This window comes from Lactuca sativa, chromosome 9 (assembly GCF_002870075.4).
Source record: "Lactuca sativa cultivar Salinas chromosome 9, Lsat_Salinas_v11, whole genome shotgun sequence".
Taxonomy (NCBI): domain Eukaryota; kingdom Viridiplantae; phylum Streptophyta; class Magnoliopsida; order Asterales; family Asteraceae; genus Lactuca; species Lactuca sativa.
Window position 1 is genome coordinate 212,171,831 of NC_056631.2, and position 16,318 is coordinate 212,188,148.

General features: G+C 37.4%; 2 protein-coding genes across 2 annotated transcripts in view; one reads left to right on the top strand and one right to left on the bottom strand.

The window, feature by feature from the left end:
• Positions 1 to 13,684: 13,684 nt before the first annotated feature.
• LOC111899065 (protein PELPK2) lies at positions 13,685 to 14,008 on the top strand. The gene has a single exon (XM_023894952.1). The coding sequence runs from the start codon at positions 13,685 to 13,687 to the stop codon at positions 14,006 to 14,008; it is 324 nt and encodes a 107-aa protein (XP_023750720.1).
• A 1,913-nt stretch (positions 14,009 to 15,921) lies between these two features.
• Positions 15,922 to 16,318, bottom strand: part of LOC122196155 (NAD(P)H-quinone oxidoreductase subunit H, chloroplastic) — a 3,631-nt gene continuing 3,234 nt past the window's right edge. The window contains 1 exon segment of the mRNA XM_052767892.1: positions 15,922 to 16,254. Within this exon segment, the coding sequence (XP_052623852.1) occupies positions 15,922 to 16,254 (333 nt within the window).

Consider the following 16,318-nt stretch of genomic DNA (forward strand, 5'->3'; position numbering starts at 1 on the left):
ATGACTTCATATTAATATATTATAACTTATAATATATTAATAAATCATAAACATACTATTCTTATAAGATTATCCATATAAATTGTTTGGGTGAAGTGCAACCCAAATGGACCATGCCGGGTCGGGTCAAGTATATACCAAATAAGTTATGGACTTAGACACCTTATCACACAGTCCCCCACTTGGATAAGTCTAATAACTGTATTTGCCTATATTACTGCAGGAACCAACCGACAATCGTAGCTCTCGAAAACTTTGTTGAATTATGAAGCGCCATTTTAGATAAGTGATCATATAGTCCTTTGTTCTCATGATATCAGCCGGAAAAATACATGGAACAATGTCTTACTTATTTTCTGGCAGTTGTTTCTCGATTTCCGATTTGTTTGACAAAGAACTTAACTGAACACATCAATTTAGTTCTGACCAGGCCCGGTACATGGGTCAACACAAAATCATCGAGGGGCCCAGATATCGCTTCTATTTCTAGAAGGAACAGATAAACTTCGAATCATATGCTTGTTCTACTACTTGTTGAATTGTACACGAAGGCACATTTTATAACATCAAGTTACTGATGCGTTTACGTGCAATCAATGCACAACCAACTCATAGGTAACAACTCATATCTCTAGGTTTGAAGACTTATATGATATTATCGTCTCATGATCACTCGATATAAATTCCATGAAGTGATACAAGTAAGCGTGGGTTTATTCCAATACTCATAACTTATGAGCACTCATGAATGTTGTAGCAACCATTGCTATGACTAAACACATTTAGCCATCTACAAACTCGATTCATGACAGTCTTAATTCATACCTACTTCCAACATATGAATGACTGTGGAGTGTTTAAATAACTTAGTCATTCGGAAAGAATAACTTAGCTATTCTGGAAGTCAAAACATGCAAAGTGAAAAACAATAATAATCGAATCCAATATGGTCTCAGAACCCTTTTGAAAATAAATAAAACCACCTTTTATTTATCACCATATTGATTACACATTATTCATTGTATAATGTTTCAAATAATCAACTTAATACTTGAATAAAAAACAACAGTTGTCCCATGCTCCTAGCATGTACACTTTGTTTTTCTAAACAATAGTTATGCCATACTCCAAGTATGCACACTATGTTTGTCTATGATCTTTACTTTATGAAACATATCTATTAAACATGATTCCAATGATGCTCATTTCACAATCCCAAATCCTTATTGTAAATGTAAGAATTCCTAATTCCTACCATTTACCAAAAATTTGTTAGATTTTAAACTTATATGCACTGATCCTCTCGTAATGATTGTGCACAAGGTCACCAAAACCTTGTCACTAGTCATTACAGAGTATTCCAAAGAAGATCAACTCTATGGAAACGAGGTCTCATATTCAAAGTACATTGCTTTGAACATCCTACTTGCATTAAGGTTTTCTAATCTTACACAGATTGAATAACTTCCACCTATGGAGTCATTTCCATAGTCCCATTTTGATTATCACTTCTGAACAAGAGTTCCCTCTTTTCAAAAAATGTCAATATGGTCCCGCCAAAGTTAACACTATACTTCCAAATGTCCCTGAGCAGCCAATCTTTGGCAAACCTCAGATTGTCCTCGACAATTGCTTAATCACTTTACTCATATCCAGTTCTAGACTTTTCCCTTCTAGATGCCCTAACAATTTGGAAAATTTAGAAAGGATGAATATTATAGCACATGAAATCGATCCTACATCCGAAGCATATGGGACACGATTCATGATGTCTCACATAAAGACATGATACTAGACCAGTCTTTTGCTACAATATTTTTTATTTGTCATGTTTTCAAAATTTAACTATGAAGAGGGATGTCGTAATCATAATCGAATTTTGATAACGCAATATATATAGAATTTCTTTAAATTGAACCATTCCAACATAAAATCCATATATATATCCTTGACTAAAGGTGATTAAAATCTCAATCTAAGCTTTTAGAATTGAATTGAAGTATAATTTCCTCTCCCTTAATTATAGCAAAACAATTTTTTCAACCACTGCAACTTCACGAATTGAAACTTTTGTTTTTCTATAATTAACATTGCTAGCTTGCAATAATAATAATTATAATTATCATGCTCCCACTAACATGATGATTATTAGCATAACACTTATGCTCCCACTAGCTTTGACATGTATTCAGAAATCGGTTGGACTTCTAAAATTTAGATTCATACACCCTTCCGTAGATAGCTCACATGTGTGTCTAAGCAATTTCAAAAACTATGAAAAGGGATGTCGTAATCATAGTCTCAATTGTTTAGACCTTTGCCATTTCTCACAAGTCCATGATAGTGTGTCGGTTAACCACACACGCTCCACTAACGGCTTTTGAAAATGCAAATAACACTATTGCTATCTACTTAAAATCTACTTAGTGAAAGCGTTTCCTCACCATCATTCTCTTGAATCGGAGAGAAACCTTATGACACTTAGATTTTATGGTGTATGAGTTCCTATCCATGTGAATTTGTCAAAACCATAATCACAAGACAAGGTTAGTGACAAATTCAGCCTTACATGGATTGAACTTGTTAAATCTTAATTTCTTGTCACCTAGTAGCACAAGGCCCACCAATGCTTCCAAGTTGTTATGCACACAGTTTAGAACTAATAGAACTCACATGCATAGTCAACTTAATAGGAACAGACACAGAAACAAGAATTATGTCAACTTAATAGGTTGCAAACCTTATGTCGTGTTCTAGTGATAAAACTCAGGTTTTACTCTTGGTTATATCTTGAAACTCTTTCAGGATCTTTAAGCCTCCCACTATCCTCTTGACATATAAGTTTCCCTAGTCAAGAACCATTCCTTGGCAAAACAAATATTCAAGGGATAATGCGGATTCTTATCAAGATAAACACTTCACACAATTGGTGTTAGTTGGTCTTTGTCTTATCCAAGACATCACAACTTACCAATTTCAAATGTACATGAGTAGAAAACATTTTACACTACATTTGATAAGTGTTTTAAAGCTTACTTTATGTCACTCAATGTTACAATCTTGGAGTATGACTCTAAGAGTTGTTTTGGAACGAAGTATGATTCATTTTCTTGATTTTAACCATTCCAACAATTCATGACCCCTCTTCTTAGTCATAACAATGCACTAAGATGTCCTTAGAGTATGAATTTGTGATATGGTATCTTAATCATTAGCGCTGCTGGGCCGAAAAAGAACTTGTTGTCGAAAAGGAAAAAAAGTACACTACCCTTAGATGATCATAAAACACGATACTAAAGTAATCTCCCATCTTTTCAGATTTGAGAAACTTTTATCTTTCTGCCTAATTTGATTCTTTCCCATCCGTTCTGTCACACATTGAAAACTTTTCAATGCTTCAGAATTATACTTAAACTTGTAAGTATAAGTATATTTACTAAGCTTTAGTAAATCATGACGAATAGTCTTATCAATATTTGTGGTGGACTTGACCAGTGCACAAGCATGTGTACTCGATCCCTTTAGTCCTATCCTTGTTCACATAAGGAATTAGTCTTAATTTTCCAAAGATGAAAATTCTCATCCATCATACAATTCAGCTTGTATGATTCCATGTTTTGCTCCAATTGAAACTTGGGTGATGAGTACCTTTCCTCATTTGGTAAATTCAGACACTACCACAAATGAAAGAATCAAATCCACTTTCCAATATTGCTATTATTGGAAACATATAAGCAACAATTTTTCACAAATGCCATTGTAAGGATATTTTTAAAATAAATAAAATTAAAACCCCCTTTTTATTTTAAAAAACTTTGCGGAAAAACTTATCCTTACACTCCATATGAAAACCTTGTTGTTATCTATTCCTAAGTAATATATCATAACTCTCAAGCAACAGCTCAAAATTCTGAGCACCGAACCATGCGATCGAAACCCATCTTCGCAATTAGAATCAACATATACTTCCCTTAAGCTTCCTATCTTTTCTTTGATTCTTAAAAACATCAACATGTGACCCATTCACATTATGTAATAAGAATCTCCAAATAGGAACTTAATAGAGTTAGAAAGTGGACTTTAACTGAAGTAGAGTCAAACTTCTTGACTTGATCAATCTTATGATCTTTTAGGTAAATATGGCAGCTTCGCAATCAGTGTCCCTCCCTTTGGCAATCAAACATATGGACCCTTTGGTGATGGCACATGAGACTATCTCAGACTCAGCCTTTCTCTTTACCATTTGGTCAACCGAGTTGACTATGGCCGATCCCTTTCCATTGGGAAGAGAAATCCTTTTCTAGATATCCAATGCTACCATTGTCAATGTCCATTTAAGATTGGGAAGCTGATCATCTAATCAAATTTTCTTTACTAGTGTTCCAAATCATTGCTGATTCCGCAGCACCAAGCAAATAGATAAGATCATTAATGGTCATGTCATAGTCTGTCTCATAGTAGTCCCAAAGGGACTCACTATGTTACTAAGAAAGTGATTGAACATATAGCTTTCACAAGACTTTGACACCCAACTCTCTCGGCTTATCAATATGTGACTTTATCTCCAAGATGTGAGCACTCATAGATCTTACTTGCCATTAGGGCTTGAGTGACCTTAACCTTGTGGGTTAAGGAGAATAATTGGAGGAGGTGGAGGAAGAGAAGCATGATGTTGAGGAACATCATCTTCAAGAGGAAAGCTTTTTCCAAGAGATTTGGAAAGATCATAGTTGTCTGAACCGGACATCTATAATGGGAGATAATCAAGTTAGTTGATTCAAAGTCCTTAATATAACACCCAATATGAAATATTAAGGCTAGGACCCAACACAATATTTTATAATTTGGAAGAGGGATGTCGTAATCCAAGCTATAAAATATTTGAAGGTAGACGAATGACAATTCACCAATTTCCACCATGAAAAACGAAATAATTTATTAGGTTTTAACTGGATTTGAAACTCCTAGATCTATTGAGATTCATTGAACTTTTCAATGGCATGTTTCAATCTCGATTGTGCCCTCTCAAGTTTTGTGACTGGGATGCCGAGGATCACAAAACAAGATGTGAATAACCATGCAAATTCACTTGGTTCCCTTAATATTATCACCAAATCAATTTGCCAGTTAACCACATGCACTCCACTGATCTATGATAAACATTAAGTCACCCTTTGTGATCCTTACTAGTCCAAGTTAATGTGTCGGTTAACCACACACGCTCCACCAACGACTTGGTAAGGTACAAAGTGTGAATTTCATGGGTTAGCACCATGTTCACATTTTTCCTAAAGTAACTAAGATTGGGAATTAAAAAATATTTAGTTACTTTATAATATTCATTATACTTTTAATGAGAATTTAAAGTCATTGTTCTACCCGTTCGGCTAACGACCCTCCACCAATCAAGGAAGCGATGGGTGAGAGTGGACACCCATTAAGTTGACATTTTATAGGCAACAACCTTATACCCCCTTTATAGACCGGCTTCGTGAATGAGGCCTACTAACGGTAAAACAACTTAGTCTTATACATACATACATACATATATATATATATATATATATATATATATATATATATATATATATATATATATATATATAAATTAACCATTAATCTTATCATAGTATAAGGGTTGAATTTTAACTTTTAAAACTTCTAGGGTATGGAATTAAAGTTGTGTGAGACTTTACAAATTCCAAAACTTGAGGACAAGTTTTAAACAATTCAAAAACTTTTAATGAAGAGTCTCTTGGAAATCCATAACTTGAGGACAAGTTATGGAGTCCATAAAAACATTTATTAGGAAAAACTCTTCAAAAGTGTAACGTATGACTTCTTAAAAAACATTTAAAAGAAAAAACTTTTGGAATTCCATAACTTGAGGACAAGTTATGGAGTTCATTCAATGTCATAAAGATCAAGAATTATACTATCAAACAATTTGCACATAATTCCTATGATCTATCAAAACTCATAAGTTCATGAACATTCATAATCAACAACTTTCAAGAATCATATAAGCATATATAAACTTGTAACTTTGATTATAACTTTGAAATTGGTCCACCATGATCATTACCACATCAAAAACAGGTTTTATTAGTTCAAAACAGTTTAAGGTAATGATTCTAGACCAATTCCAGCACCAAAACTCGAAAATCTGCACTCAGGCCTGCCAACTCATCGAGTGCATGAACTGACTCAGCGAGTTGGTTGAATATATGCATGGACTCGGCGAGTTCCATGAAGGACTCGGCGAGTCAGCTGTGCAGAATGCAGATTTTCAACATTTTTCAGCAATTTGCATCAAGTATTTAAGAAAACAAGCCTAGTCTCTGATACCACTGTTGGGTTTTGAGCATTCTAACACTCCTAAGGTGTGCATGCAACCCTAATAACCTTGGATCTATGTTTTCTCTAAAAATACATGCAAATAATAATTTCCAAGGTTTACATCCTAACTAGCATAGCATGAAGAACTAGAATCATAAAGTACTAGAAGAATGACATACCTTTTGATAGTGATTGATCGCTTGGAGTTTGAGAGCCTAGCACCAATAATGTGAATACCTCAAGTGGAATCACAAAACACCACAAACTTGGAAAAACCTTGAGAGAATAATATGCTATGTAGAAATCGGCCACCACAAAGTCTCACACAGCTAGTTGTCATTTCTTGCAATACGTGCATTTTTATATAGTGTGGAGGATTAGGGTAAACCCTAATAACCCATGTTTCTTCCTTTCCAAGGATCCATGGGTTAAAAGCTCCATGGATCATCCATGGACCCCCATGCATGCTTAGGCCATTCCTAATGAGTTTAAGCCCACATTATATAAAATGCAATAGTGTAACATCCCAAAAATACGAGCCAAAAGTTTCATTTTTTAAAAACAAGTACACGGCAAAACATTAGAAATAAAGTGTTCAACGATGATATCATTTCACAAAAGATAGTGCATGTCTAGAAACATTTTTATACAACATTAACGTGTCAGAGTACAATTTCCCAGGAGGATCTCATGATGTGGAAAGCAAAGCATGTGTGTGACGTATCGCTGCCGCGCCGGCTCCTTTCCCTTCGAAGAAGAGGTACCTGAAACCAAAACTGAAAACTGTAAGCACGAAGCTTAGTGAGTTCCCCCATTGTGCCACATACCATATAACCACATAACATACATATATTGTCAGGCATATCTGGGTGCCCAACCTACCCCTTCGGTCCTCTTGACGGGATACTGCCTAACATATCTGGGTGCTGGCCTCCCCTTCGGTCCTCTCGACCAGATACTGCCTAGCATATCTGGGTGCTGGCCTCCCCTTCGGTCCTCTCGACCGGATACTAGGGACTATTCCTCCCCTCTACTACTACCACATAACAGGTATCACAATATTAGAATCTATCTAGCAGGGCTGGGTATGACTACCCCTTCGGCCCTATGGACCGGATATCTTGGGGACTATCTCCACCTACTATCACTAGCACATAGCATCATATCATACTAGCACATAAACATAACACAGGTAGTAGTAATCCCTAGATGAATATCACAGAGACAATCATCTACATACAACTCCTACTGGTGGGCCGGCATTGTGGCCGTAGACCCACCGCTACTGGAAGGTAACTCACCTCGAAAGTAACTGCGGAAGTCTGCTTGCTAAGCGCCTGACTGCTGAATCAGAAATCCTCCGGCTATAAATCATAAACATAGGTTAGCCTCTCATTCACACCCTTAGGTCAGACGACTGACCCTCCCTTCGACCCAGGTCAACTCCTTAGTCGAGGTCAACTTCCATTTGACTGAACTCGCCGAGTCATGGCACCGACTCGCCGAGCCCTTCTCCACTAACCCGGTTCCACTCTACAAGCCCCCTTCTTCCCACTCACTGAATCGTCCTTAACTCACTACACGGGACGATGGGACCGGCTCGCGATTTGACTCGCCGAGTCCATGAACAACTCGCCGAGTCCATGCGAGCAGACTTCCCACTGGCTTCCAGATCCTTATCCGAACATCCTTAATGAGGATATGGGGTTTCTGGGACTATCGGAACACGTTAGATTGCTAATCCTACGTGCAAACACAAAAGGTTGGACTTCCGACACTTAAACCCTTCGTACACAATACAGTTCATACAACTCGCCGAGTTTGAAGAACAACTCGTTGAGTACCAGGCAATCTTCATAGGACTCGCCGAGTTGTTCATCCAACTCGCCGAGTCTAAGGCCATATTCATAGAACTCGCCGAGTTCCACCTTGGGACTCGCCGAGTCCCTTGACCCATTTCCCATATGAGCCAAATCTGAGACATGCAACTCTTCAAAACCACAAATCTATGATCCTAGGGCATGCTTAACATGTAAAGTTGCAAACTTTACATGCATGCATGGCCCTATAAGCTCAAAATGCAATTCCAAGCCCTTTAAGAGGTCATGCACTCCATGGGGGTCCTCAATCACTTCAACCACAGCAACTTTATGCTTCTAACACGTCCATAAAGTCTAGATCTGAAGTCCTTTCGGATTATTAAGCACAAACACATGGAGTTTGGTGTTTTAGGGCTTGAAAACCACCAAATTGGGACAAAATGGGATCTAATGAACTAAAGATCAAGGTAGAGACTTTACTACCTGAATGGAAGCTTCTCCCAAAGTAGATTTCGGATCTACTCCCTCTCTTGCACTCTTCAAACTCTTCTTTTCTCCTTCAAAGCTCCAATGTGCCCCAAAAATCCTTCACAAGGCAACAAATCACTCAAACTTACAAATGGAGGCTAGGGTTTCGACAAGGAACGCTCTGAGGATGATAGGGGCTAAGATGGGGCTATAAGGACATTTAAATAGGGTGCAAACCCTAAGGATTTGGGTCTCCTCCTGATTGGCCTACTCGCAGAGTCTAGGCGTGGACTCGCCGAGTAGATCACTTAAAGCCCGCACCCATCTCGACATCTACTCGACAAGTTAGGGCTACAACTCGCCGAGTAGCTCTTCCAAAAGAACCTTTAATCAAAACAAGTACGTACCAGGAACTGGGCGTTACAAATAGCCCATGTTTAACTAGTCTTCCTTTTAATCACTAAATTAATTCATAATTAATTTCAGACTAAAACTAATTAAATAACATGACTTCATATTAATATATTATAACTTATAATATATTAATAAATCATAAACATACTATTCTCATAAGATTATCCATATAAATTGTTCGGGTGAAGTGCAACCCAAATGGACCATGCCGGGTCGGGTCAAGTATATACCAAATAAGTTATGGACTTAGACACCTTATCCAACATATACTACCTTCCACATCTATCCGTACTTTCCTCAATAATTGCCTTGACTTTACCAAGTCCCTTTTTACTAATACAACTTTCCAACTAATCTCATTCTAGGCTTTTCCTAGGGCACTTTCTGACCTACTCTCCACCATCAGCTTCACAAGGAGTCCCTACCATCTTTCCCTAACTAGCTTGCGGATACTATTACATATCCGCTTACTAGTTAGTTAAAGCTAGCTGGAACCCCTATCAGCACAAATCAAGCATCATTCGTGCATTGAGTAACCATTACCAAACATAACCTAATCAGGCTATCACACTATTGTCTAACCAGCCCTAGCATATGCCTCAATAAACTCATACAATAGACATATAAGACATATTTCCTAGATCCTTATCCCTAATCGAGCATATGGTTCTCTTAATCACATAACATGCTTACAAGGAATCCTCCCTAGATCCTTAGCCCTAGTCTAGCCTGTAACTCTCATAATTACATCATGTAACATAATATAACATGTATGATTATCTTGGTGAAAACTTACTTGAGCTCGGCCAGTCGCACGCATCACACACCTTGTTATTCATCAAAACTTCTTATTTTAAATTTTAGAAAACAAATTTTCTTGTAAAAATCCTTCAAGCCCTTGATTTGAGTTCAGACACCCCCAAGGGTGTGCCCGAATGCCTCAAACCAAGGCTCTGATACCAACTTGTAGTATCCCAAAATCGGGACCTAAATTTTTTTTTTTGTCATAAAATATATTACTTATAAAAATAGTCATCAGAAAACAACATTACAATCCTTTAACATAAAATCACAAGTCATAAGTCTCAAAAATCATTCCAGCAAATAGTGTAATATCAGAGTACAAATCCCAGGTTCTCAAATGCGAAAATCATATGCAAGTGTGTGATGCACTGCTACACCGCCGGCTCCTTCGCCTTAGATGAAGAGGTAACTGAAACCAAAACTAAAAACTGTAAGCATGAAGCTTAGTGAGTTCCTCCATCATACCTATACACAATAAGGCATAAACATCGGTATCTTCCAACCGGTAACTATCAGGCATAACCGGGAGTTGGACTCCCCTTCGGTATCTTTCAACCGGTAACTAGGAATTAACCTCCCCTTCGGTATCTTTCAATCGGTAACTGGGAACTAACCTTCCCTTCGGTATCTTTCAACTGGTAACCGGGGACTATTTCAACTCCTAATACTGCTAACACATATTAGGCACAATAAGCATGTCAAGTACAATAAGCACATCAAGCACGGTAAATATGTCACATATCAATCCTAGATAATTGTCACAAAAACAATCACCTATCCAACACTCTTACTTGTGGGTCGACATTGTGGGTGTAGACCCATCCCTACTAGGAGGAAACTCACCTCGAATTCGCGTAGTGTTTGCACTGATCTCCGTATGAAAACCAACTCCCCTCGATTCCTCAATACCTACACAACAACGTTTCTTGCTTAGCAACTCATACTAGTAACCCTTACAAGGGTCAACCCAAATTCAGGTCAAAGTCAACTTTCCGTTGGCTTGACTCGCCGAGTTGGTCTACCAACTCGTCAAGTCCCTATTCCTTCAAAATGATTCAACCCCGATTCCACTCGTCGAGTCTAGCAACAACTCGACGGGTCCTCTTTCCACTATAAAGTCAGGACCATCTTCAACCGACTCGTCGAGTTCATCTCCTTCATAAGAATGCGTTCAATCTATGACTCGCCGAGTTATATGAACAACTCGTCGATTCCATCTTCATGGGTTGGGAGATTGCCTTGGACTCGCCGAGTTTGCTCATACACTCGTCGAGTCCCATGATTTCCAGGTTTATAATCACGTCCATCTTTGTTGGGTCCCCTTCTAGACTCAGCCAGACTCCTCTAAAACAGCAAAGGTCGGGGGACCATTACCCGACTCGCCAAGTCTCAAGAACAACTCGCCGATTCCACTAAGTCCATGTCCATAAACTTGATTTCTATTGAGCTCATCTCATCCAAAGGGTAGATCTGACCTCTTAGGGTCGATATAACACGTAAAGTTACGAACTTTACGTCCATGCATGGGTCTTTAACCTCAAAAGGACCAAAAATGAGACCTACAAGATGAATGGGGATCTCATGGCCATAAAGTTGGCACCTTTATGCCACGATACCCTTCCAAAGTCCAAGATCTAAAGCCATAACTCCACATTACACCCCACAACCCGAAAATGGCTTGAAAATGCCCTAAAGATACCAAAATCCAAGCCCTAAAGTTGATTAAACACATGGAAAGTCAAGATTGAAGCTTTTTACCTTAAATGAGCTGGAGATGAAGCACAATCTTTGGATCTTCTAGCTTCAACTGGAACTCCCAAGCTCCTTTCTTCCTCTCAAGCTTCACAACCACCAAACAATGCACAAAAATGGCTTAAGAGCACTTCAAACAAGGCTAGGGTTTTAGTTTAAGGTCTTCTAGAAGTGTAAGGGATGATGGAGGCTGATATGGGAGGAGATAAGTTGTTTAAATAGGGTGGAAACCCTCAAATTTAGTGTTTCACTCAACCAGCTCCAACTCGCTGAGTCGGTCTCCCGACTCGTCGAGTAGGTCACTTAAAATCCGCACGTAAAGCTGAGTCTACTCGACGAGATGGGCCTTCAACTCGTCGAGTCCCAAGGTAAAATAGAATATTACTTGGAATTAAATACATACCAGAAACTGGGTGTTACATATATATTTGTGGTCCAGTGGGAGATTTCTAGATAAATATGGGACCACTTCATATATATGTAATGTTATCATTAAATCTAGTTATTATGGTAAGAATATAAATTTTTGATGGACCAATTTATAGAATATTTACTTACATTGTGGATTGAGTTTCCGGTTTGACTCAAGATCCTCAAGATCCCTTCCATCCGTCACATTAGGGTATATATCCATCTATATATACATGTGATGAGGGCAGATCACGATACACGAAATTACTTCAGATCCGAAGATCATAATGAAACATGTATTTAATCGTTCTTTCATCTTTAAGTTTTCTTTTAATCAGATTCGAGAATAAGATCTAAAGATTCCGCGTTTTATGTTTTGGTTATCACGATTAACCAACAAAGACGTGATAAGAAGCAATTGAGAAGTGATTCGCTACCTTACCCGCTAACACAATTACTGATTTTCTCGAATCCTTTCTTGTATACCACCACTGTGGAGTTTTGTTATAGTTTAAATAATGTAGCTTAGATGGTTTGCATTGGTAAGGGGGTCGAATAGGAGTTCCAAAGCATGAAAAATTCTTTCTAGGTGCCCACTAAGTTGTTATTTGCCAAGTACTTGTACCAACTTAGTGCTTCTTCAGTTAAAGAGAAGAAAGATAATGCAGTTCGTTCAGCAGGGGCAATGTTGTAATATAGGAAGTAGTTATTTGCTTGAAATAACCAATCTAATGGGTTGGAGTTGTTAAAAGTGGGACCAAGGATTTTAGGTGGTCAGGGTTGTTGGTGTGGTGGTGGTGGTGGTGGTGGACGTGTGGTCCCCTGATTGAGATGGTTGGCGACCAGAAGTGCGATTAAGTTATTCACAGCTTCAGTTTGGTTTGTCATGTTAATTGGGTGGCGAGTTGGTTGGCAATGGTATCAAGGTGATTAGTGGTGGCGGTGGACAAGTGGACATGAGCTTGGAGTTGATCTTGTAGAGTGGGTGGTTAACCAACTGGAGCTTCTTGTTTAGAAGGCATAGTAAGAAAATAAAAGCATCAATTGACAGGTAGTCAGTTAGAGTTGGCCAATATCCCATGAAGTAGAACAGAGAAGGATAAAAAAACAGTGAATATGGAGCAATTTTCTGAATACATTTCCAAAAGAGAAACTACAATTTATAGAGTTACTAGTGCATAAGGGAAACTAAAAACAAGGAAGCATAAAAGCAGTAAACAATGGTGGATTCCTAAGGAAAAACATCTTCCTTTGACCAGATCTTTATTTCTTTCACGTGGTTATTGATCAATTAGTCGTAACTAGCAGGCTTCCTTCTTTCTCTTCTGGGCCAGCCTTCATTAGCAATAATCGGGCTAACTTCCCACGGGTTATAAGCTAGTTTATATATAAACCAGTATAAAATAGAAATGGAATATATATATATATATATATATATATATATATATATATATATATATATATATATATATATATATATATATATATATATATATATATATATATCTTAATCTAGTTAACTGATATATGTAGATGAGAGGTTGAACTAACAAGCCTCAGCTTTTCCTACCCACTTATCAACAAACTCTTCCTTTCTTTCCAATCTGGTTTATATAAATCTGTAAATACGTTTAACAAAGGAATCAATTCTTGGGTTTATCAAGAAGTAGCTTATAATGGTGCCACTTAAATACCCTTCATTTATTATACCCTTGCTTCTCATCACGTTTACATCAATGAACAGCAGCATCATTGTAGCAGAGGCAAGAAACCTTCTAGAGATACATCTGCCTGATCTTCCTAATTTACCTGAAATTCCAAAGCCTGAACTGCCAGACTTACCTGAGTTTCCCAAACCAGAACTGCCCAACTTACCTGAGATCCCTAAGCCTGAACTGCCCCATTTACCTTCCCTGGAAGTGCCAGAAGTATCGGATTTGCCATTTCCAAAGTTCCCTGATCTGCCAAATGACTTTCCTATCCCATCTGAGATACCATGATTTGTGAAGCTGTCACTGCGTTTTAAAGTTCCACCTGTTGTGCTGTCTTGTTCTTTACATTTATGTCCTTTCAGTGTTTTACTACTTTATGGTGTAAAAATCTCGATTGTGGAACTCCTTCCGTTTTATGCAATATCCATTTATGGGTATATTTAAAAGAATTATATGAAGTACTTTATGTAACTGATGATGTTCCATGATCCGTTCTAACCTAAATTATTGCTATTAACTAGCTTATGACTAGGGATTGAGATTTAGAGTTTTTAACATAGGGATAGTAGTTGAAAAAAATATTTACCAAACAATGGTAGAAGTAATTTTAACCTAAATTGTTGCTATTAACTAGCTTACTAAAACCTTGTATAACTAATTTTTTATAATAAAATTAAAAATACTATAGTAAATGGATCCCACGCTCCTTCATCCTTCATAAGAGCTATTTCCTTCATCCATCGTCCGCGTTAAATCTTCCACCACCACTTGAGCCACTGCTAGCCCTTCTTACGATGCACTTCACAAGTTTGTAGATTGCGTTAAGGATGCTGACACTTCTTGAAAAAAAAACGAGAAGAGAATGATGAAGAAAACTGCAATTTCGAATTTTCCATGGTTGACCACGTTTACCTATTTAAAGTCGAATTGTGTATCATGTGAACCCGTAGCGTCCACGTTGTGAGTGGGGATCATCTTCATCAATGAGCTTACATGCCTTAATACATATAGTACCATTCAAATTCGTTGCCAAGTTCATCACATATAATCTTATTGGTGTGTTTGGCAAATGTAGTTGTTATGTTAGTCACATGGTAGTGTTTAGCAGGTAGTTAGAAGTTATTGTTTTTATTTGTTATATGAGTATTTGACAAAAATAGCTAGAAGCTTTTGAAATATATAAAATTACATAAAAAGATAATTATTTAAAAATTCTCCATAATAAATAAAGATCTTTTTGCCATATATAATTTTGTGTTTATTTTAAATTAATATTAATTTCATATGTCATTTTATGGTTTTTTCATTTTATTAATTCTAGATAGTATTTAGACAAAACTTCAAAAATGGTCCATGTGGTTTTCGCAAATATCAAGTTTAGTCCCTAAGTTCAAAAAACCTCATGGATCGTCCCTGTGGTTTCAAAACTTTTAACATTTGGTCCTTCCGGCTAACTCCGTACCATTTAGCCGTTAAATCAGGGGCATTTTTGTCATTTCACTTATCAGGGACCATTTATGAGGTTTTGTATTCCTTTTTTAAAAATAAATAATAAATAAATATAATTTAATATGGGCTCTCTCTCTCTCTCTCTCTCTCTCTCTCTCTCTCTCTCTCTCTCTCTCTCTCTCTCTCTTCTTCTTCTTCTTCTTCTTCTTCTTCTTCTTCTTCTTCTTCTTCTTCTTCTTCTTCTTCTTCTTCTTCTTCTTCTTCTTCCCAGTTTCCATTGAAAGCAAATGTGTGTGCATTTCCAAAACTACAATCCATGGAAGAAATCAAAAGCTTTACCCACTAACCTTATAAAAAAAACCCAATTTTGTTAATCTGCCCTAATTCATATCATATCAATGGACAACATTCTAGAAAATACAACAAATGTTTCGGGTAATCCATCATCTCCTCCAAAAAAATCAAGAAATCCAGACAATAATGGTGGAGCAGAGCTACCAGATTAATAAAAACCCTACCTTATCTCTCGAAACATCAGATAGCTGCTTTGCTTTGCTGATCATCTTGTTGACACTGTAGGTCGAAGCAATTATCAAGCTTTTGAGCATCCAGTTCTCGTATCCCCAAACTAATTTAGGTTTTCAATTCATTTCGCGTAACGGTATATACATACGTCTTGTTATATCTATAGATTGGTGAAACGCGTAGGCACATTTTTTCAAGTCCATCCGTATTCAATCCATTTCCAGCATCTAATATTTATGTTTCAACAAGGGGAGAAGACCGATTTTAGCATAAACCTCATCGGTGTCGGGATCTGCCATGAACGTCACTTTGGAAACTTGACACAGAATGTAAGGTGGGATTGGAGAGAAATCCCCAAAATTCACGTTTCCTGATGCAGCATGTTCGGCGTGGCCTTGAGGCAAGTAGAATACCTTGGAGTTTAATGGCGGCAATTGTACCATACCACCAGCACATGCGTGCCATAACTGAGAATCCAAGCATTTGCCGACTTCATTAATGGAAGTGTTCACGGAATTCATTACACTGATCATCGTGAAATCAGAATCCGAATCCTTAATCTACAACATGAAGCACCACTGTAAAACCACAACAAAAAAAACCGTATAAGTTTATATGAAATCA

Excerpts from the sequence above, each read along its gene's own strand:
- LOC111899065 (XM_023894952.1), top strand. The coding sequence starts at position 13,685 with ATGGTGCCACTTAAATACCCTTCATTTATTATACCCTTGCTTCTCATC.